This window comes from Canis aureus, chromosome 33 (genome assembly GCF_053574225.1).
Source record: "Canis aureus isolate CA01 chromosome 33, VMU_Caureus_v.1.0, whole genome shotgun sequence".
Classification (NCBI taxonomy): Eukaryota; Metazoa; Chordata; class Mammalia; order Carnivora; family Canidae; genus Canis; species Canis aureus.
This window is the reverse complement of record NC_135643.1, coordinates 33081838-33105662: the sequence shown is the minus strand read 5'-3', so window position 1 is coordinate 33105662 and position 23825 is coordinate 33081838. Positions and strand designations below refer to the sequence as shown.

The window sequence follows — 23825 nt, the reverse complement described above, 5'->3', positions numbered from 1 at the left end:
AGATAATAAGGCACTGTATATATTTTAGCTGTTGCTATTTAACAAAAATAAATACTAAGATACAGCCCAAATTAATCAGTCATTGTATCTCCAGGTACTATTCTCCCATTTCTATTCCTAAATCTAAAGACTGGAGATAACTATATTTGTTTAGCTAGTAGCAAATAATTCACTCTCCCTTAGAGAGTAAATACATGCTGACTTCTCAGCTCAATCTTTCTGTCCATTGACCTCCTAGTTCCTTGCTTCATGTCTCAAAACATGAAATAACAAGTCTACATAAGTCAGAAGTAGATCACCCACTCAAGATATTTTGGTCATTATCCTGTAGGGGATACTTCTGATGTAGTCACCAGGATAACCAGGACAAAGGTCTATTGAGAACACTTGATTCTCACAAAAATATAAGTACCAAGAGAGCACAGAGTTTTCTCTGTTTTATTTAATGGTACATCCTAATTACTGGAATAGTGCCTGGCACATAGTAGATACTCATCAAACATCCAATAAACAAATTAACTGGCCTTAAATATGCTTCCTTAACAGTCTCTAAAGGATTTCTTTTTTCACATAGCAGCAACATACAAACAGCTATTATTACTCTGTAGTGTAAACCACTGATTCCTTTCACTAGAACACTGAAGAAATGTTAGAGTATAAACTACATCTTAATTTGGAACCCATTCATCCCTTGTCATGCTAGGTCTGCTCTGGTATCTGAGTCACCTCCCCTGTTTCTTTACCCTTTGCCATTGCATACTTAATGTTGTCACTTCCCGGGATCTGAAATGATATGTATAAAATTCCCTATTTTCATACATAATAAATCTGTGAAAAAAAGTGACAAAGTTTATTGTCTCAAAGTTGGGCAATAAATTTGCATGTTATAGTTGTTACCTTAGAAATCAAGCATGATAAATAATTCCCAAATTGAATTTCACTCTGGGGGTGCATGCCTGGGTGGCCCAGCCAGTTAAGCATCTGTCTTCCTATGAAACTCCATGTCAGCTTCTTGCCCAGCAGGGAACCTGCTTCTCCCTCTCCCCACTGCTTGTGCTCTTTCTCACTACCTCTCTCTCTTTCTTTCTCTTTTTCTCTCTCTCTCTCATATAAATAAATAAAATCTTTTTTAAAAAAATCATTCTGGAACCGCCTCCCCCAGAGCCATGCAATCTTCTTTTTTTAAGATTTTATTTATTTACTCATAAGAGACACAGAGAGAGAGAGAGAGAGAGAGAGAGAGAGGCAGAGATACAGGCAGAGGGAGAAGCAGGCTCTCCACAAGGAGCCTAATGTGGGACTCGATCGCAGACCCCGGGATCCCGGACCCCAGGATCCCACCCTGAGCGGAAGGCAGACGCTCAACTGCTAAGCCACCCAGGCGTCCCAAGGGTCGTGCAATCTTGTTGATAAGTGATAATTTTGACAGTTATCTGGAAATTGCTATCCTGGAAGCCAACTGGTCATTTCCATGACCTGCCACATTTAGTCGGGCATTCCCTTCCCCACAGACCTGCCACCTAACATTGGTAGGTCAGAAAGCCAACCTCCAATCTGAACCTGGTTAGTACCAGAAGCAAGGGATCAAGTGTTATTGTTTATCTCCTGACCCCAACAACCAGAAGTGGTGAGCTCAGAGGGCATCACCAAGCTCCACTGCCACCTGCTTACAGCCCAGCACTCCCCACAGCGTTAGGGTGGAAGAAGTTCAAGCAGAAAAAGCAGACATCTGCCTTGTATGCCAACCTAGTTTGAACAAGATGAGAGGATGGAAGATCTTTTAGCGATAGACCCACGGAAGATCTTGAACTCGCTAGGTAGCTGATATGTGAAAAAGTCCATATCTGATATGGACTTAGATATGTACAACATGTATTGATGTCCATCTAATGTGCTAAAGTGCAAGTTAAGTGCAATTTGAACAGAAAAGATGAAACGCTGCATAGTCTTGTCTGCAAGTACTCAGTGTTCACTCTAAACGGCTCTACCTATTTCATTGCCCATTATGCTATTACTCTAGTGATTTTTTTCCCACTTGATATTTCACAAATTTAAAATACTGGAAATGTTTAACGGTGAAATACCTTAAAAGCACTCTGTTACTGCCTTCTGTAAAAACATCACCTACAAAGATATCTGTTGCACACACACAACATAGGGCATCTCCGATGTGAAGATTTTCTAAGCTGAATGTTACCAAGAAAATTCTTCTCCCAAGTCAAAAGCTATTTCTTCTATGAATATGTTTCTTCTCCCACTCTCAACAGTTCCCCTACTGGAGTAACATATGAGAAAACAGTCTGCTGACTACCTCTCTGGGGTTTTTACAATTTGCATTTTATGTTCATGTGGGTTACCAAAACACACGCTTTCCTATAAAACTAGCATTGTAAGTGCTTCAAATTCTGTAAGTTTATATTTATTCATGAGAGATGGGCGGGGGGCAAAGACATAGGCAGAGGGAGAAGCGGGCTCCATACAGGGAACCTGATGTGGGATTTGATCCTGGGACTCCGGAATCATGCCCTGAGCCGAAGGCAGACGCTCAACCGCTAAGCCACCCAGGTGTCCCAGTAAGTTTATATTTTTTATAGATGAAGCTCTGTTATGTTTTAAATCTTAAAATACATTTGAAAGATATATATAGATATAACTTATTCAATTAGGAAAAGAATTGTCTCTTTATATACAGGAGCTATACATTTCTCTAAATGTACTGTGTCAATTATAAACAGAAACTAGAGAGCTAAACTGAACTTACTTGGATCTTGATCCCTCTGATTCTGCTAACCTGGAGTAGAGTCTATTTCTTTAATCAGAGCCTAAGGTATCTGACTCTCAGTCCCAAATTGTACCTTCCAGGGAGAGCTACGGACTCTAATCAGAATGTCCACTGGATAACTTGATAATGAGACTAAAGATAGACTTCTATATTATTTTTTTTTAAAGTTTCAGTTTATTTTATTTATGATAGTCACAGAGAGAGAGAGAGAGAGAGAGAGAGAGAGAGAGGCAGAGACATAGGCAGAGGGAGAAGCAGGCTCCATGCACCGGGAGCCCGACGTGGGATTCGATCCCGGGTCTCCAGGATCGTGCCCTGGGCCAAAGGCAGGGGCCAAACCGCTGCGCCACCCAGGGATCCCAGACTTCTATATTATTAAAACAACGTACAGATGTCCTCTAAAGCTAGTGGCTTCAAAGAGCTAACATTAAACCAAGCAGATCTTTATGGAATAGCAAATGTCCTCATAAATCTTCAGATGAGAACCACTCTACAAATACAAAGAATAAAGACTATGCTCCAAAAAAGCTCAGGAAGAGTTTTCTTTCTGTTAAAACCACAGCCCAGATAGAAGGAAAGCACAGTCCTACGAGAGCCCTCCGTAGAACCTTTCTGCTCTCACTGACTGTTTTTCACCCTTAGGAAAAGGGGGAGAAGCAGAGAAGAAACAGGCTGGAGTTAGCATTCTTAGAGTAGTGGCACAGGTAGGCGCTGTGTGGTGCTCTAAGTTGTAATGAAAATCTCTCACCCGTCAGAGTCACACATGACAACTTTGTAGACACACTTGATTAATACCTGGAACTATATCTCAGTTGGAGTGGCTTAGGCATTGAACAGTATTTCAAAAATGAGTATTGTGAGGGAGTCCCTTAGATAATTCAGTAGACAGGTTAGAGATACAAATAATTCTCTTTTCTTGTCAGTAGAGATAGGAGTAGAGTCCAGTTTCAAATGACAACATCACCATGACTTTAAAAAGCTACATTTAGGGCAGCCCGGGTGGCTCAGCAGTTTAGCACCACCTTCAGCCCGGGCCGTGATCCTGGAGTCCTGGGATCGAGTCCCATGTCGGGCTCCCTGCATGGAGCCTGCTTCTCCCTCTGCCTGTGTCTCTGCCTCTCTCTCATTGTCTCTCATGAATAAATAAATCTTTAAAAAATAAATTAATTAAAAATAAAAAGCTTCATGTAAGTTTAATCATAGAATTGAGGTGGTATGTCTATATTCACTACACAATTATTTCAACTTTCTGTATATTTGGAATTTTTCATCATAAAATGTTGGACGTGGTAAAGTGATATCAAGCCATAGAGAAGGAGTTAGTACACTAAGCTCAGTTTATCAGGTACTACGTATAGCTACAAGACATACTGGTGATATAATTGTACAACCTAAATCCAGAGACTGTCTAAACGTTCTCCCCAGGGTGGGGTGAGTGAGCTCACTCTTGACTGCTAGTATGAACTTTAATAATAGTAACATCTGCGACAACATGCATGGACCTTGAGGGCATTATGCTAAGTGAAATAAGCCAGACAGAGAAAGACAAATAGCACATGGTATCACTTATAGCAGCGTCTTTTAAAAAGTCAAACTCAGAGAAACAAAGAGTAGAAAAGTGGTTTTCAGGGGCTGGAAGAAACAGGGAGAGGTTGGTAAGAGGATACAAACTTTCAGATATAAGATAAATAAGGTGTGAGATCTAATGTAAAATAGATAGCTATAGTTGATCACCCAGTATTGTATAATTGAAATTTGCTAAGAGAGTAGAACTTAAATGTTCTCGTCAAAAAAGATAAAAATGTGAGATGTTGACTGTGTTAACTAACTAGATGGGGGACCTTTTCACAATGTATACACATATCAAATCACCATGATGTACACTTTAAATATCTTACAGTTTTATTTTCAATTATACCTCAATAAAGCTGATTTTTTAAATAATAGTCTACTAGATTTGGATAAATTTCTTTTGGGTTTTTTTAAAGATTTTATTCATTTATTCATGAGATACACACACACACACACACACACACAGAGGCAGGGACACAGGCAGAGGGAGAAGCAGGCTCCATGCAAGGAGCCCGATGTGGGATTCGATCCAGGGACTCCAGGATCATGCCCTGCACTGAAGGCAGGCACCAAACCGCTGACCCACCCAGGGATCCCCGATTTGGATAAATTTCTAAAGGGCTCTACACACCCAGTCCTCTTTATTCTCCAAGTAGCCAGGAGCCTAGTAATATAGACCCAGGCTTTGAATCATAGTTCAGATCCTAATTGACCCCACTGCTTATACTGATCAAACTTTGTGATCTTCTCCCCACGTAACAGAAAAACCAAGATACCAATTTGAATTTTACGTAGTTGATGTAAACACACTGTTGAAGACCTTTGGTTATGATTCCATATTGGCTGAGCCCCTTCCCGGCAAAAAATTGTCTAGAACTTTTAAAATTGCTTTTACGGGCACCTGGCTGGCTCAGTTGGAAGAACTTGCAACTCTTGATCTGAGGGACCCAAGTTTGAGTCCCATGTTGGGGGTAGAGATTACTTTAAAAACAAACTTAAAAAAAATAAAATTTCTTTAGGCAGTAGGATGTCAAATTATCATTTTGTCAAGAATGCTAAAAATATGCATGAATTCTTTTAAGTAGACTTTGTCTCATTAACTTCCATACATCTAGAATAAAATACTTGGATTGTCGAATGTTGACCTCGAAGTCCTGAAAATTCTTGAAGTATCTATTGAATCATGGAAACACAATGGAAGAGAAAAAGAGAAAGATAGCTGTTAACTCTTCTTCTAGAACTCAACACCTACTGCCTTTTATTTTATCCATCGAAATATGAAGAAAGAGGAAAAGAAACACAGGAGATAAATTTATAAAGGGAGTTCAATTTCTTAATTTTAGCTCCCATTTTGCACAATGATGTTAAAAGTCCATACACTTCAAATTAATAGAGATTTAATACACCCAAATACCAAGGGAACATAATCATTTTTGCCACTGTCTGAATAATTATTTTATAATATAGTGTGTGTTTGCGTGTGTGTGTGTGTGTGAACTAGAAAGTAAAAAGGAATCTAGTATGTTGAATAAAATATATACTCTTGTGAGGAAATAAAGCCATTAATTTCAGAAATGCATATTATTTTGAAATTCAGTGAGATAGTATTTCTTCAAGACAATAAAAGGGAATTTTGACTTGAAAGATGGCTAACAATACTGCTTAGAGTTAATGAGAAAAATGAAAATGATTACTATTGTTAGTCTTGTTGGGGTGGCTGAAATGCCGCACGGGCCTGGTGCACTGGTTGCCATGGTGTATATTGTTGCGTTCTTCAAGCAGAGGATAATATAGTTCTGCAATCAATAGCAAGAGTTGAAAGAATGAATTCTATTGCACAGATTGCAAAACAATTTTTCATTTCTGCTTTCTCCTTCAACTACCGGGAGGAAACATACAATGTATACTAAATGATGAAACTTTCTGGAACTGCTTAACTGAAAGATGTAAACAGTATGTTCTTGGTAATTTAGTTTTGAATTTGGTCAGCATTTATGTCATTCCTCCCCCCCCCCCCCATCTACAGCTTCCAACAGGGATTCATTTGTCACATGAGTTACAGTTCATACCCATGGTGCCTTCTGTCCTCTGAATTTTCAAAAGCCCATATTTAGGGCTGGCTCCCGTGTTCTCTGTGACTTTTCCTCTAGGACAGAGATCCTAGAAATTCCCCCTTGACCTAAGATATTTCACCAAATGGCTTTTTTAATCATTTTTTTAAATTTCTTGTATCAATTCAAATTTATTTTTCATGAGCATAGCAACAAATATAGGCCTTTTTTCCTTTTAATAAATATTATTGACTATATTCCCCATGCTATATCTTTCATCTCTACAATTTATTTAACACATAATACAAGTTTGTACCTCTTAATCCCCTTTATCTCTTTCACCCATCCACCCTTACCCATTTCACCTCTGGCAACCGACTACCTGCTTGTTCTCTGTATTTAGGAGTTTGTTTTTTTAGATTATACATATAAGTGAAATCATATGGTAGTTCTTTCTATGACTTATTTCACTTAGCATAATACCCTCTATTGGTTGATCCATGTTGTTGCAAATGGCAAAATCTCATTCCCTTTTTTTGCTAAATAATATTCCATTGTATTTATACCACATCTTCTTTATCCACTCATCTATCAATGTATTGACTATTGTAAATAATGCTGTAATAAACATAGGGGTGCATATACCTTTTCAAGTTAGTGAGGTTTTTGTTTTGTTTTGTTCACTAGTGGATTACTGGATAATATGAAATTCCTATTTTTTAATTTTTGAGGAACCGCCATACTGTTCCCCACAGTGGCTGCACCAGTTTATATTCCCACCAAGAGTACATGAGAGTCCCTATTTCTCCACATTCTCACCAGCACTTGTTGTTTCTTGTCTTTCTGATTCCAGTCACTCTGATAGGTGTAAGGTGATATCTCATTATGATTTTGATTTGCATTTCTCTGATGATTAGTGATGGTGAGTGTCTTTTCATGTGTCTGTTGGCATCTGTACATTTTCTCTAGAAAAATGTCTAATGAGGTCACCTGCCCATGTTTTAATTGGATCATTTATACTTGTTAAAGCTAATTTTCATTTGTTTTTTCATTTTGTTTGGTTTTTAGGATTTTATTTATTTATTTATTTATTTATTTATTTATGAGAGACAGAAAGAAAGAGACAGAGACATAGGCAGAGGGAGAAGCAGGCTCCATTCAGGGAACCTGATCTGGGACTCGATGCCAGGACTCCAGGACCATGCCCTGAGCCAAAGGCAGACATGCTTAACTGCTGAGCTTCCCAGGTATCCCTTAATTTCCATTTGCTGAGAACAATTCTCTTATGCTATCTAGATTTCAGAATTTGCTGAATTCATATTCTTAATCCAAATTAGATTATTGCCTTCTAAAGACTTTATATGGATAGTTCTACATACGATAATAAAAGGACTTTTCAGTGTCTGTCAAAGATGATGATCACATTTCAAACTTTAGGGATGCCTGAGTGGCTCAGGGGTTGAGCGCCTGCCTTCGGCCTAGGGCATGATCCCAGAGTCCCAGGATCGAGTCCACATCAGGCTCCCTGCAGGGAGTCTGCTTCTCTCTCTGCCTGTGTCTCTGCCTCTCTCTCTCTCTCTCTCAAGAATAAATAAATAAAAACCTTAAAAAAAATTAATGTTGGAGATCCCTAACTAAAAACTAACTAAAACTTCTTCCCCTTTTAGCTTCTACAATCCATTGATTTTATGCTTTTCCTTCTGCCTTTCAATGCCCACATCTCCTGCATTCTACTCCTCCTCTATCTTTCCATTCAAAAAAGACACCTTCTTGAAGTTTCTTCCTTTGATCAATTTTTGTCTCTGTAATCCTTCCCTCAATGATTTCATCCTCCACCAGGCTTCAAAAATGTCCTTGATGAAGACACTTACTTCATTCTAAGGAAATGATAGTTCCTAGTCTTTCCCTTTAACATCCTTCATTACTGTATGAGAAGAATGTATATATATGCTTTTTATAAATGAATTCATGTATTAGTCTACTAAGGCTGCTGTAACAAATTTTCAAAGATAGAGCAGTTTAAATACCAGAAATGTATTTTCTCAGAGTATGGAGGTTAGAAGTCGAGATCTTCCTTGGAAGGGCTTATGAGGGAAGGATCTGTTTCTGGCCTTTCTCTTTGGCCTGACAACAGCTGCCTTCTTCCTGTATCTTCACATCATCTTTTCTCTGTACATGTGAGTGTTCAAATTACTTCTTTTTATAAGGACACTTGTCATATTAGATTAGGGTTCACTTTACTGGCCTTATTTTAACTTAATTATCTCTGACAACAATCTCCAAATACAATCACATTCTGAGATATTGGGGGTTAGAATGTCAAACATATGAATCAGGAAAGAGAGAACAAGTTCAGCCCATAACAAATATTGTATATTATATTGTATTGAAATGGAATTATTCAGTTAAAACTTACAAAATTAATACTACTTCACACTAACTGTGGAGAATATTATTAGCCAAGTGAGGTCGACATTCATGCTGAAGACCCACAAAAGAAGAAAATCCACAGACAAGATAGACCTCAGCTAGGAGGGAAAAAGAGATTGACTAGTCTGTCTTGGTCAAAAGTCTTAAGAAAAAAGATGTTGGGATTGGGGTCCTGTTTTGTGAGTTTGGGGATACTCACTTGGAGGAAGACTGGGAACTAGGAAGAGAAACACACCTGTAGCACATCCTAACTAAAGAGAAATTAGGAATATTTTTATTTGTTATGCTTAGGATTTTTAAAAATTACTATTTCAAAATTTCTAACCTCTTTTGACCATGGCCCTCTTTTTTGTCCTCATGGACCAATGATCATTGTGTCTCAGAACACATGGAGAAGGGCTGAGTTTGGTAAAGCTTCTGTGGGATTTTTAAACATTGTTCCAGCTGTTCTCTGAGTCAAAGTGAAAGTTTTGCTGCTTCCACAAGCATCATGTTGGCAGAGACAATTGTCAAAAGGCAGAAAAACCCTTTCACACACCCCATTCCCAGGAAAATGCATTTTATGATTACTGAAGAATAAAAATAGAATCACACAACCTGGCCTCCTCTTCATCTTGGAGTTTAAGGATTTGTTTCTAAGGAAAAGGCAGTACTTCACAATCCCAAATTCCTCTCTCTAATCCAGACTCACTTGACCTTAAATAAAATCTTCAAAAATAAAAAAAATAAAAAATAAAAAATAAATCTTCAAAAATAAATAATCATTTTTAATCTTAGAAAATTTATCATATGAAGTTTAATTTCTAACTTGTAATGTTGCTTTGAAGATCAAATGTGTGTAAACACTGAGACCTGAGCAGGCATTCAGTAAACAGTAATTGCTATTATCATTTATTTAAAAAGATTTTATTTATTTATTCATGAGAGACACAGAGAGGCAGAGACATAGGCAGAGGGAGAAGCAAGCTCCCCGCAGGGAGCCCCATGCAGGACTCGATCCCAGGATCCCAGGATCATGACCTGAGCCGAAGGCAGACATTCAACCAATGAGCCACTCAGGTGCCCTGATATAAATTCTTCTAATCTAAACTCTCAAATGGCCTCTTCTCTGTTCTCAATCTTTTGATCCTTATGTCCCACCTCCCTCTTTTGATCCGCTCTACACTTTTACTAGTTAGTTTTCCTGAAGGCAATTCTGACATTTCTGTATATAAATCTTCAATATCTTGCCATTGCCTATCAAGTCAAACACAGAACTGCCATTCTCCTGGGATACCTGCTCCACAATTTCCTAGTCAAATTACTTTTTCCAGCTTTACTGCTCACTCTTCCCTTACTCATGTACCAGTAAAATCTTAAAGCATGCACCGCACTTGAGCACATCTCTGCCATTTTCATCCAGAATGTCCTTCCTTTAAACTCTTCCCTCATTTTTCCTTCTAGATCCATCTCAAATATTTACACTTTCAAGCTGGAATGTGCTATAGTAAAATAATGAGTACAGATGTGTGCAAGCTTCATAATCAGGCAGATCTTAATCCAACTCAGTTCTTAATAATTCAACTCTGACTCTTGCCAGCTGTAAATTCTTTAATCCTTGGTACATTCATACGTAAAACTGGGGGGAAAAAATCCTACCACATATGTTATTCATAAAGATTAAAGAAAATATATGCACACACACACAGGGTTTCTGGCACATAATCATTATCGTATGATCACTGAAACCTTTCCTAATTTCCTCTATTCTGAAATAATCTCTCCCTGTTAAAAATTTCACAATTAAAAAATTTCACTTTATAATCAGCTATAATGACATAAATTCTACTTTGCTGTGTTTACTAATCCCTACTATCACTCCCACCGCAACCCTAAGTACCCCAAAAAGGAAGAACTACACCACCTGCTAGCATACAATAGATCACTTAACATGATGTCTTGATTGGAGCACTCAGCCCATACATGTTTAAATGAATAAAAGTGGCATGGCTATTTTACAATACTCTTATCATAGGCAGAATTAAGTGTCTTTTCTTCATTTACCACTCACATCAATCATTATGCTATTATTTCCATTGTTAAAATGTGGACAACTGAACTCTGGGAGGGTATAACTTACTAAAGGTCACATGGCTAGGGATCCCTGGGTGGCGCAGCGGTTTGGCGCCTGCCTTTGGCCGAGGGCGCGATCCTGGAGACCCAGGATCGAATCCAACGTCGGGCTCCTGGTGCGTGGAGCCTGCTTCTCCCTCTGCCTGTGTCTCTGCCTCTCTCTCTCTCTCTGTGACTATCATAAATAAATAAAAATTGAAAAAAAAAATTAAAAAAAAAAAAGGTCACATGGCTAGTAATCTGCAGAGTTAAGATTTGAGCCCCTTTAAGGGCTTAACCATACTATGGTCTCACTAGTGTAAGAGGTCAACTGACTACATAAAATTTGTATTTGTTGAAGCATTTTCAAATTGCTAAAGTTACAGAAGCATCAAAGTTAAAGAAGCATCAAACTACTGGGAACTTTTTTAAATGGATAGAAACAACCCAAACATCCATCGATGTATAAATGGATAAACAAAATGTGGCATATACATACAATGAGGTATTATTCAACTTTAAAAAGGAAGGAAATTCTGACACATGCTACAACACAGATGAACACTTACTTATAAGTGAAATGAGCCAGACACAAAAGGACAAATATCTTATGATTTTTCTTAAATAAAGTAACTAAAGTAATCAAATTCATAGAGATGCAAAGTAGAATGGTGATTGTCAGGGGCTGCAGAAAGGGAGAAATGAGGAGTTATTGTTCAATGAATATGGAGGTTCAGTCTGGGAAGATGTAAAAATTCTAGAGACAGAAGGTGGTGATATTCACATAGCAATGTGAATGTACTTAATGCCACTGAACTGTAAACCTAAAAATGTTTAAACTTTATTTTATGGATATCTTACCACAATTTTTAAAAATGGAACAAAATTTCATTGCAGACTCAGTATAAAGTGAGGATAACAAAAAACAAACTTTAAAAAAACTAATAATTTCTTTTTATCAGAATTTTATGAAAAAAATCAATTAATGTTTATTGAGTGCTTAAAGAAGAATAAAGGTAGGGATGCCTGAGCGGCTCAGCAGTTTAGCACCACCTTCGGCCCAGGGCGTGATCCTGGAGTCCCAGGATCAAGTCTCACATTAGTCCCTGAATGGAGCCTGCTTCTCTCTCTGCCTACGTCTCTGCCTCTCTCTGTCTCTCATGAGTAAATAAAATCTTTTAAAAAAAGAAGACACTTTTTAAAAAATAAAATAAAGAAGAATAAAGGTAGATGTTAGGGAAAAAATCACATTTAAGAGAAATTCTGAAAAGACATTACAGTGAATGGTTTAAATTTACTTTTCAAATTTCTTTATATTGATATAAAACTATTCTTCAGTATCCACAAAGCACTTTCTAACAAGTCTGTGCCTTGTTTAAAAGGAAAAGTACACTTTGCTATTGTTCATTTCAGCAATATTTTCTAAGGAGGAAAGGTAGTTGTTCACAATAGATGACCTGAAAGCAATTTTTTTCCATACTGAAATAGCCCAACAATCCAACATAATCAACTCATTTCTTTAAAGATTAAAATAAGGATGGAAGAAAGGCATATAGATGCAGTCTAATTTCTACTGTTTGCTCCTTTCATAAAAATCCAGTTTTTAAAATAAATTTGGGCCAGTATTAACTACTCTTTTAGAATGACAAACCACCACTTTAAGAAAAGAAAACCAAAAGTAAGAATAGAACATAAAATCCTGGTTTTCCAGTCTTCCACATTAAATCTAATTCAACAGTGACTTGCAAGAGCTGACAGCTGACAAGCCCCAGTACTAGGTGCTAGGGATACAAAAATGGCTAAAACCCTTTCTCTATGCCCTTAACGAACTGAATCCACGGGAGATGCAAGGGTGTACATAAATGCATCTCTGCATTGTGGGCAGAGATTCAGGAGGTAGATTTCATCAAAGAGGTAGATTCAAAGTAGAGTAGAGACACAAAGAAGGAATCACCTCTAAGCTGGAGATCTCTTGAAAGGAAGAACAAAGAAACAAAGGAAATTACAAGTGTCTCTGGTTTGGAATGAAAGATCCTCTTCAGAAAGAAACCAATATCAGCATTAACATCACCTTCCATTTCAAACATCCCCCAATGTTTCATTGTCAAATTTATTAAGTGATTTCTTGTACACTGCTTTACTGGATGTAACAACACTACAATAATCACTACTCTGTGATTATTCCCACAGTACAGATGAGGAAAGTGTCTCTCAGAGAAGCAGCCAGCTCAAAATTATGCTGTTAGTAAATTCAGGGCTATTTATAATAAACTCTTTTAATTTCTAAAGTGCTTCCTCACTAAACTTCACACTTTTTTGCTTACAAAAGAAAGGCATAAGGAATTTGTGGATTTCAGAAAAAAATACCATGAAGACATGTCAGAAGCACATGCCGGCATGTTAAATCTTCAATCTGAGAAACAGCAACTAAATATAACCACTTAGGCAGCTAAATGGGAAAAAAAAATAAAATGAAATGAAAGCCCTAATGATTAACTAGTACCAGACACAGATTATTAGTCATATCCAAATGTACCCATATATGGTACTCAGTTACCAATTTTAGAAAATTCTCTAAAAAAGTAATGAATTGGTGCTCTAATCGAATAATCTGATGGTTTAAATAAAATATCTGCTATACATAATAGAGAGGAACTGCCCCTGAACCATGCTACCTGATTACTGTCAACATTAAGGAAGGCATTTGTGAAAAACAGAGAGAGAGAAAGAAGTGGAGAACTATAAAAGGAAGTTTATTTGCCTCCAGTCCTGTTGTATATTATTAATAGAAGAAATAAAAATTAGAGCAGCTGATGGTGTTTGCTTTCAATTCATAGTTCACATTAAATAAAACTGTCAGCCCTTCCTTTTATTTCCTCCAGTTTAATTAAACCCATTTTTCTATGTTACTGGATACACCGAACAATGGAGAATTATTTAAAGTTCTGTGTAATATTTTCCAAAATGTTGTTTAAGATCCAATAAGATTTTTTTACCTCCCAAGTTTGTATCTATCTCAACTATACTTGACAATATGAAAACTGTGAATATATCATTTTTTGAAGGAATTCTAGCATCTCTGAATTTACACTAGCCAGAAAAAAAAATCTTAAGAAATGATTATCATAACTTTAGGAAAATTATGATTCCTGCTAAGTGAACTTAATATCCAATAAAATATACTCATACAAGTAGCTAAATGGAAGTTCCTAAACAGTATATTCCTTTACAAAAAATAATGTCAGTCAGATAAATAACTTCAGTTTTTCTCAGTGGAAGGAAAAGAGGATTTGAAATAACGAAAAGCAATGCGGTAAGTGAAAAGTGCTGGACTGGGAATGGGTACGATCAGTTTCTAACCCAGATTTACTTTTAACTAAAGGTTTCACTTTACTATCTTTAAATATAGCTAAGCCACCTGAAAACAAAAATGTTGGACTAAGATGACTGGCCAAATTCCTTCTTACGGCATGCCACTCACTCTTCTTTCAACAACCCTGTCTCCTCACCTTCAAGGAGGCAGAGACCACACCAATGGTCACTTCCTTTCTTCTTTTCCTACTTTTGCCACAGTAAAACCAAGAACTAAATTGGATAGCAGGAGAGAAGAAACTGAAAAAGAATTTCGATGGAGACTGTGAGTTCTTTATAGAAAACTAGCTAGGGAAACTAGACCAATTTGTTAATCTCTCCAGACTTCATTGTCCTCGCCAATAAAGTGAAATAGTAAAATTCTCCTGATAATCCATATGCAGTCCCCGATGCATAGAAAGCACTCAGTAAAGTCTGGCTATTAGTGCTATTGTTTATTTATAGTGAGGAGACGGAAGGAGAAACAGGACTAGTCCAGGCTTATCTCTGTCTTTGCTTCCTTCCTTTTATTTTCCCTCTCTTCACAAACATTTTTTTACAAACATTTTATAATTCCACTTCACTCTGTGTAATGATCTATACAAAATATCAGGTAGTATTTTAATTTAGTAACAAGAGAAAGTAGGCCTTTTGGATTAACACTTGACACTGTTTTATTTTTTTGATCCCCCTAGCTCTTTATATTGGACACAGGAAGCAGCAAGGACCCCCGGAATGGAAGACATTTTCTTGCTAAATCTGTATTGCTTTCCAATTTAGGTCCTTGTCATTGTGTTCCCACAAATGACACAATTTAACAGTGCATGGGTGGATTCTCTAGAGACTGAGAAGGTTCATGAAAATATTCATAAGAGAGGTGTGTCATTTTCCCTCAACACTACGCACTGCACCCAATTTAGAAAGACAAACTCTCAGCAGATGGGTCTCTGGCTTCTTTCCAATACATGATTTGAATTGTTTTTTCAAACACACCACAAACCAAAAGCCGACTGATGTTGCAGCCTATTTTTATGTCTCAGAGAATCAAGTGGCAAGGTCAGTGCAAGGTACTCCTTTAGTCATTATACTTTTAATGGCTTTTTCTACGTGACATAAATAGTTTGAGGCTTTCTTAAGATGATGATGAAATGTTTCTTATTTTCAGTTATCTATCCAGTCACATGGGCAGTGACTGACCCCTAACAACAGTGCAGTGGCCCGTAAGAAATAAGTTTCTGGTTTTAATCTAGTTTCTTAATGGAGAACCATCTACATCATACAACCCATCACCCAAAATGTGGCCATTTAGACCGAAGGAACAACGGTCAGAAGTGGTCCTGCATCTGCATTATTTAAGATTTCAGTCAGTATTCTCAATAAAGGCACAAGAAACACGCTCATTAACTTGGCATAGGAAGCCAGGCTTAAAGGAAGGCAGAGACCAGCATCCGAGAAAATACTAATCAGCTCTCTGTGACTATATCTAATTGGATCCTTTATCAAACACAACACAACAAGACTCGGCAAGGAGAGTAGAGATAAACATAGTGGGGGAGGAGAAATAAATAGAAAAGCAATAAACTAGTCACAAGTTCTGAGGCCAAGACTTAACTCTGCCATCTCCTAGATAAATATATTATATATTTATACATATATATTTATTCATATATAATATATGTATATTTAAATATATATGTTTAAATCTTGAGCACATCACTTCATTACTTCTTTACTTTAGTCATAAATGGGGATAGAAATGTCCTACCACACCTCTTTGCCAGAGTTTTGTGATACTCAAACTATATGTGATCATTTGATTTTGATTTTTTTAAAGGTTTTATTTATTAATTCATGAGAGACACAGAGAGAGAGGCAGAGACACAGGGAGAGGGAGAAGCCGGTTTCATGCAGGGAGCCTAATGTGGGACTCGATCCTGGGACTCCAGGATCACGCCCTGCGCCAAAGGCAGGTGCTAAACCGCTGAGCCACCCAGGGATCCCCCTCATTTGATTTTTAAAATAAAAACATGAAGGGACCCATGGGTGGCTGAGTGGTTGAGCATCTGCATTCAGGGCCTGGGGTCAAGTTCTACATCAGGCTTCCCACAGACAGCCTGCTTCTCTCTCTGCCTATGTCTCTGTCTCTGTCTCTGTCTCTCTCTCTCTCTCATGAATAAATAAATAAAATCTTTAAAAAAATAATAAAAGCATAAAAAATGTGCATTCCAGAGAAAATAACCTCAAGTCTCTGTTGACCTACTCATATCAAGTTCTATTGAGGAAATTATATTTGTAGAAGACTGATTACTACTGCCCCCACATTCACTATTTGTACCATCCTACTGCCAAGGCCACTACCACTTATTAGCCCATCTTTTCCAGGCCCTCCCCTAGCTTACAGTAACTCCTGGACACTGGCAACTCTCAAACACTTACCACCAGTCCCCTCTTCCCTCTGATCTTCAGTCTACTGCTATGCCCACTTAGATATCTAAGAAGTATATTGAAGCTTACTTTATAATAATAATAATTGGAACAATGATAATAGTAGCAAAGTTATTGAACATTTACTTCATGCCAGGCACTAGGCTAAGTATGTTTACTTTATTTTCCTGCGCTGGCCAGACTGCTCTCCCTTTAACTTAACATGCTCTTGACAGAATTGTGAAGAAGTCCCACTGAACTTAAGTTATCCTTTCACATCCCTTTGATGAAGAACCACTGCTAGAGATGCATCAAGAGAGCCATCTTGGGCAGCCCAGGTGGCTCAGCAGAGTTAGGGCCGCCTTCAGCCCAGGGCGTGATCCTGGAGACCTGGGATCGAGTCCCATGTCAGGCTCCCTGCATGGAGCCTGCTCTCCCTCTGCCTGTCTCTCTCTCTCTCTCTGTGTGTCTCTAATAAATAAATAAAATCTTAAAAATATATATTAAAAAAAAGTGAGCCATCGTAAAAGTCAGACTCTTGGACTATAATTATCATTTCTTCTCCCTTCTCACTCTACTGGGACTAGTTTCTCCAGGGGGGATTTCAACAATATATCCAAGTTTTCCATCACAGCGTACTTCAAGAAAACAACTCTCTGGCATCTGTTATTTCATTTGATAAATGACTGAGGATTGTGGGATGTGTAATTCCAAGCTCCAACTCCCTGACTCCCAGTATGAAGCTCCTCAGGATACACATGTCTTTTTCTGAAGAGAAACTTTTCTTCCCTGAAGGAATTAATGTATTTCTTCTTTCTAATCATAAAATCTTCTAACATTTCACATCTTCCATTCAATTTGGCTTCCACAGAACTTACAACTAAATACAAATTTCAAATGTAATAATTATAGAGGCCCTTATTGCCTATGCACTTACATTCCATTTCCCACCTTGATTGTGATCTTTTATACAAATTTTAAAAATTGTCAGAAAAATTATCCAAAATTTGGAAAAAGGCAAAAGAAATTCTTAGGTATGTTTTCAATGCACTGCTGGACTTGACATTCTATTTAGTGGCCATTTGACAATTGTGTGGGGACAGAGATTAACTTGTAGATTTTGTTTAGGAGAAATATAAACAATGGCTGTCCACTGGAACCCAAAGCTTATGGTTTATGATGCTGTTGGACAGTAGCCAGCTTGTATCTAATCTAGCAATCCAGTAAATTACAATAAATCTAATAAAAATCTAATGTTCTTTGGATTATTTTTTAACATTGTACTGTTTTCCTTATCAATTAAAAAGAAAAATGAAATCTGTGATATGCATATATTTTATATTTTCATGAGTTAGGATTTTTCATGTTTAAAGTTATACTTTAGCATATTTTATGTAATCATAAATTTAAATTTCCATTTATACTTTCCTATTTTTTGTATGTATTTTTGTTGTTAAGTTCACCTGAATTATCTATCATGTGTAGAATGAAGTCAGGTAGAAATAAATTAAAATGAGATTATATATATTTACATATGGAAGTACCATATAAATACGTATTACCTCTGTGTGTGTAGGGGGTGTGTGTGGGTGTGTGTGCGCCCATGGTTTAGCAGTATTGTCAAATACAACAATATAACAGGAGCTTGCATCAAAAACGGTATGTAGGACTAGATACTAGCCCTCTCATACTAGCAGGACTATATATTAAGTACTATGTGAAGGTTCAGCTATGAAGAAATACAACACTCCTTATCTAGTTTAAAAGAAAGTTGCTGAATAAATTTCTACCCATATCTACCAAGGAGAGAATAAGAAGATATTGGATCACTCCACAGGGCAAAAGTTGGGTTAAATGTAAGAACAAATATTCTATAAAGAAAATGTCTTAAAATATTTCGAAAAACTGGCTAGATGATGTTTGCCTGAGTTTTTCTCCTCCATACCATTCAGTTCATACTCTGCCTCTTTAGAGCATTAGCCTCAAGCTCATTTTTCCTCCTTACTCTTCATTTCCCTTAAGCCTTCCCCTGCAGAGCCTAAACTTGTTGTGGAAACAGCATAAAGCATTCAATATTGATGTCCCAAGTAAAGCCAAAGACATGAGAAGTGAGAAAGAAAGCCTGAAAGGATAAGAATTTAAGAGAGACATTTGGAAGTAAGGAGGGAAATTTTGACCAACACCTATACCCCAGATTCTCAAGAAATGGTAGACTCTTACTCAGGAGAAATGAGATGCTGCATATCCAAGGCAAACAGTATTTAGGGAAGCTGAAATAGTTCTTACTAACAGAGTTAGTGTGGATTCATGAAGAGAGTTCCAGGGCCTGAAGCCTGAGAGATTTAGATACCACCATTTATTAACTACACAGCCTTGGATAAATCCATCTTCCCATCTGTAGAATATGGATGATTACACCTATGTTGCAAGTTCAAGGTGAAGAATGAACAATGCAGAGCCTCAGCATAGTTCTTGGCCCATACAACATGCTAGCTAACTTATTCTAATCCATAGTTTTTAAAAGACAATTCTGAAGTCAGGCTGTGGAAATGGATCCGAAGCCAAGATGCAAAAAGACGCTGTTTTTCCAGGGATCTATCACCAGTTTAAATTGGTGTGAACAATCAAGAAAGGTCAGTGTCAGGAGGAAAACAAGCAACTAAAGAGCAAGTAAAAATATTAACCTTTCTGGAATAGAATGTTTAATGCTTTAGCCCTATACTAAGCTAATTAAGTCATGAATGTCCAGTATGGAAAAAGCATATAATGTCTAACTTGAGATTCCTTTCCATTGTAGTAAAAATTGCTTTAAAGGTTGTAATGGTGGTTGCTATAGGCAACAGCAATCACGATGTGGAAAAAGATGCAAGAGGGGAAAAAAGCAATAATATTATAGCGAATCAGTCTTTGCAGAAATTCTGTATTCCCATTTCCCATTCCCTTTCTCTGTTCTGAATTTTGGTGGCAGGATAAATTTAGTAGAGATAAGTAGAAGAAAAGATCTGGCCTAAGGTTGCATGAACTATTCAACAAAAGATGGTCTTTTCTCTGGATAGCCATCCTCTTCAGTCAAGGGGCTGGAGGAGGAGAGCTAAGATAGGAAACAGCACTGTCCAGCCAGTACAGCAAGCCCTATCAATTATGGGGTGATAGATGTCCCAGTTGGCCCTAATCTCTGTAAGCAAAATCTTGTGGGTAAAAGGATCAATTCATCTGACCATGATTCAAAAGCATTACTACCTCTTTGAACCCTGTGTGGTAATAAAAATTTCAGTTCAAGAATTACACTAACTTACTAATAATTAATGTTAAATACTAATTAATGATTGATAGGAAAGATCTTCAAATGAATCATCGACTAAAAGAGGCTTCAATACTTTTGAAATTTACACATTCTGTGAATTTACTAGGTAAATCTCTGTGGAATAAAAAAGATCAGAGATGGAAAAAAACAAGTAAGTATTATCCAATTTTATCTCTACTAGCATAATAATTTACTAACAACTACTAGGGAAAGATGCCCATAGAAATGGATCAGTTAGATTTTTCTTTATGGGACACAATGGATTCCACAATCTTCCTTGACATATACACAAGTCTCTGTCTATCCACCTCAAGCTGAAAGGGGAGATGATTAAATATTAAAATAAGCAAGCTGCTATTTCTCCGCTTCTACCACCCTCACCAAGGATTTTGCATTTAAAATCTGAATGTGATTACAGAGTGAAAAATGAAGGCTCTAACTGAAATAAAAATCAGTATAACATCAAAAATATACTGACATGACTGTTTTTTTTAAAAAAAAAAGAAATATGAAATCATTAACACTTTTGATTTGCTATAAATTTGGTTTTATTTCTGATCATTTTTATTTTTTTTATACCTTTGGAAATGTATACATCATTTCAGTAGTGTTTTTCAGATTTAAAAAAAAAGCTAAAGCCATTGTAAAAGTGAGTAATTTTTGTCATCTAAACTACTGTTTTGATTATAAAAGGAAGTGGTGATCAAACTCGGTCCTATAAAGGCAAGTTTCAACCCTGACTTGGAACTGAGAATTGTTGGAGAAACCCTTTTTAACTCCTTTTAGCATCACCTTACTCACTTGCAAAAGGAAAGAGTTGGATTACTCTAATTTTGACTCTTGGTTTCCAGGCCCAGGAAGGCCCAAGAGCTAACCCAACCTTCTTTTCTCTCTGAAAAGGGAAAGCTAAGGCCATACACACAAGCTTGCAAGTTGCACCTTCTTGGAGGGTAGAAATGACATTGCATTTATTTCCTTATTTGGAACTCAATACAATGTCATGATATTTCAACATTTAAAATTTATAAGTACTTCTTTCATGAGGGGTTAACTGAGACACTGTCTAAATTGTCTGTAAAGGAGTCATTTTCTCCTACAACTCAGAACTTCTCAATGTATCTTAAGAACACTCCCCAAATAACTATTCTGCCAAAACAACTAGCAATTTCCCCTGACATGCTACCCCCAAGCTCTCATCAAGCTTTCTTATATTTTCCTATATTTATTGACAGTGCTTGTTCAGGCTGAAAATGAGATTTTGCCATTCCAAGAAGAGGGGGTCAGAGGGAGTCACAATTTCATTTAGTAAGGTTTTATAGCAAAAAATAATAATAATAAGGTTTTATAGCATTTATGCATTGTCAATCCAACACTACAGATCAAGTTTTCTAAATGTCTGTAAATCAACTTCACAATATATTTTTAAAAGGCTTATTTAAAATACATTATTTTCTACATCTACCATCTTAAATACTCAAATATGGGCCTCTTTAATTCTCTAAAAATCTATTCTAGGAACAAAAATGTTCACTATAACAATAACTTAAAATAGCAAAAAAACAAAACAAAAAAAAACACGGATAAGATATTTTCTGTGAATATTTACAAACATAAGAAATTCTCATTATATTGAGGATGCTTGGGTGGCTTGGCGATTGAGCATTTGCCTTAGGCCCAGGGCATGATCCTGGGGTCCCGGGATCGAGTTCCGCATTGGGCTCCCTGCATGGAGCCTGCTTCTCCCTCTGCCTGTGTCTCTGCCTCTCTGTGTCTCTCATGAATAAATAAATAAGTCTTTTTAAAAATTTTTTAAAAAGAAATTCTCATTATATAATTAAGTTAAAAGATTAATTTTTACTATGATCACAAATTTTCTTTTCTTTTAAATACTGTATATATATGTACACATATTTATTTTAAAAACACTAGAATGAAAAACAAAACATTACCATTAATTTACATGATTAATGTGACCAATGTGAATATATTTCTGTTTTCTACTAGTAATATGGATTACTTTTATAATAAAAAATACATATGAAAAGAATTATCTTCAAATTGCATAAACAAAAATAATTTTAGTATATTTTAATTTTTTAATGAGTCATACAATCTTTTAGGAAGAAGAAGAAAATACCATAAATTTAATCAAACATTTATAATATAATTTGGTGTCACAGAATTACTCACTTGCAAAAGTGAGTGTCCATAAGGCAATGGAAACATATCATTGTAGTTTCTGCCTAAAGTATTTTAACCTTAATTGATGCAGGTAGTTAATATATATAATCAAAGATGTTTATAGTTTTCAAGTTTTAAAAGTTTTATACTTAATGTGACATATAATCCTATTTAAATATATTAAATTTGAGATTTTCTTAATTTGAAAGTGTCATACGATTCTTTTTATGAATTTTGATGGCTTCATAAAATTAGGCAATAAGTATTATTATAAGATACAGTATTGTACTGTTTGCTATAACAGAGATATTTTAACAAATGTGATTCAAAATATCAACTAAAGATAAAAGGATGACAAAAATTGAAAATGTCATTCTTTTTGTAAATAACATAAGAATCCACAATAGAGATATAGTTGAATAATATAATGCAGGCATCAACACCGTGAATAGGATGACTGTACAGGATCATAAAAGTGGTTGCAAAATATCAACATTAGTAAGTATAAACAGTTGGCTACTATAACTAATAGGGATAAAGGCTGCAAAGGGTAAGTGGGGATTATCATTTGTAATTTTCATTGTGTTATTTCAAAGTAATGTTAGATATTTTGAATTATAGTAGATTCTTGCAATTATCATATTCTATATAGACATGTTTTTTCCATATTCTATGAAAATTTTGTATGCTATTATTTTTCCCTGAAGGAAATATGTGAGAAGTTAATAAATGTTTTATTATTTCTATCTTATAGAGGCACCCATTGAGACTGAAAAATGTCACAGAGAAATAGTGATTGAATCGGGAAAGCAATTCAACTCTGCTCCTTCTCTGAACATCCACTACAAAGCCAAATGCTACTCTCTTACTGTGGCCCATGGATTATTTTTAGTTATCAAAATTTTGAACTAATAAATTATTTCTGTAATTTCACAAATGACTAAAATGTAAGTAATCTTACCAAAACCCACTCAACCCAGGAGGTATAATTACCTTTGGTGCTGTGATATTTTGACTATTAGAAGTGAAGAGGCGATAGATGCATGAAACACTGCATTCCCAGAAAAGAATGTTCTTGCCTTATACAGCATAACTCTAAAGGTGAAATGTTTTTATTATCATCAAGATAATTAAAAACTAAAAGAGTACATCAAGAAAACCAACATATACTTAGAAATACACTTGGCTTTGAAAGAAAAAGAATTAAGTCAAAATACATTCTCATATTGCTTTCAGAGGGGAGACAGCTTCAGATCACTTAGAAAGGTCAGTCTCATCACCAGGACAACAGACTCAGAATGTGCCACCACCTATTAAACATTTCTCCTAGGGAATTGACTATGAAGCAGTATTAAAAAATTAAATGATGGGAAACAAAGTAAATAATTGGGAGTATTCATCTATTAGCTGGGAAAAAAAAGCTGGCGCATAAAAAGGAATAACACTTCAGCGCACAAATGATTAGCAGTAACCTACTGGAGATTCCCAGAGTAAATAATTTCCTTCCTTATCACTCCATATTTAAGTCTAATTAAGGTTTAGTGAAGTCATGCCATTCTCCTCTTGCCATAAATCAGTGATTCTCAAAGGCTTTTAAAAAATACAGATGCTGGCATTTCTCTCCCCATAGATTCGGATT

General features: G+C 36.3%; 1 protein-coding gene across 4 annotated transcripts in view; it reads left to right on the top strand.

Annotated features, from left to right (window-relative positions):
• The window catches only part of LOC144303948 (uncharacterized), a 75367-nt gene extending 52235 nt beyond the window's left edge, over positions 1 to 23132 (top strand). For all 4 annotated transcript variants that reach the window (XR_013370939.1, XR_013370938.1, XM_077882325.1 and 1 more), the window contains one exon: positions 22941 to 23132. Coding sequence is in view for 2 of the 4 variants with exons in the window: in XM_077882329.1 (XP_077738455.1) it covers positions 22941 to 22979 (39 nt within the window). In the remaining 2 variants the exon portion in view is untranslated. The remainder of the gene's footprint in view (positions 1 to 22940) is intronic.
• The last annotated feature ends 693 nt before the right edge of the window (positions 23133 to 23825 follow it).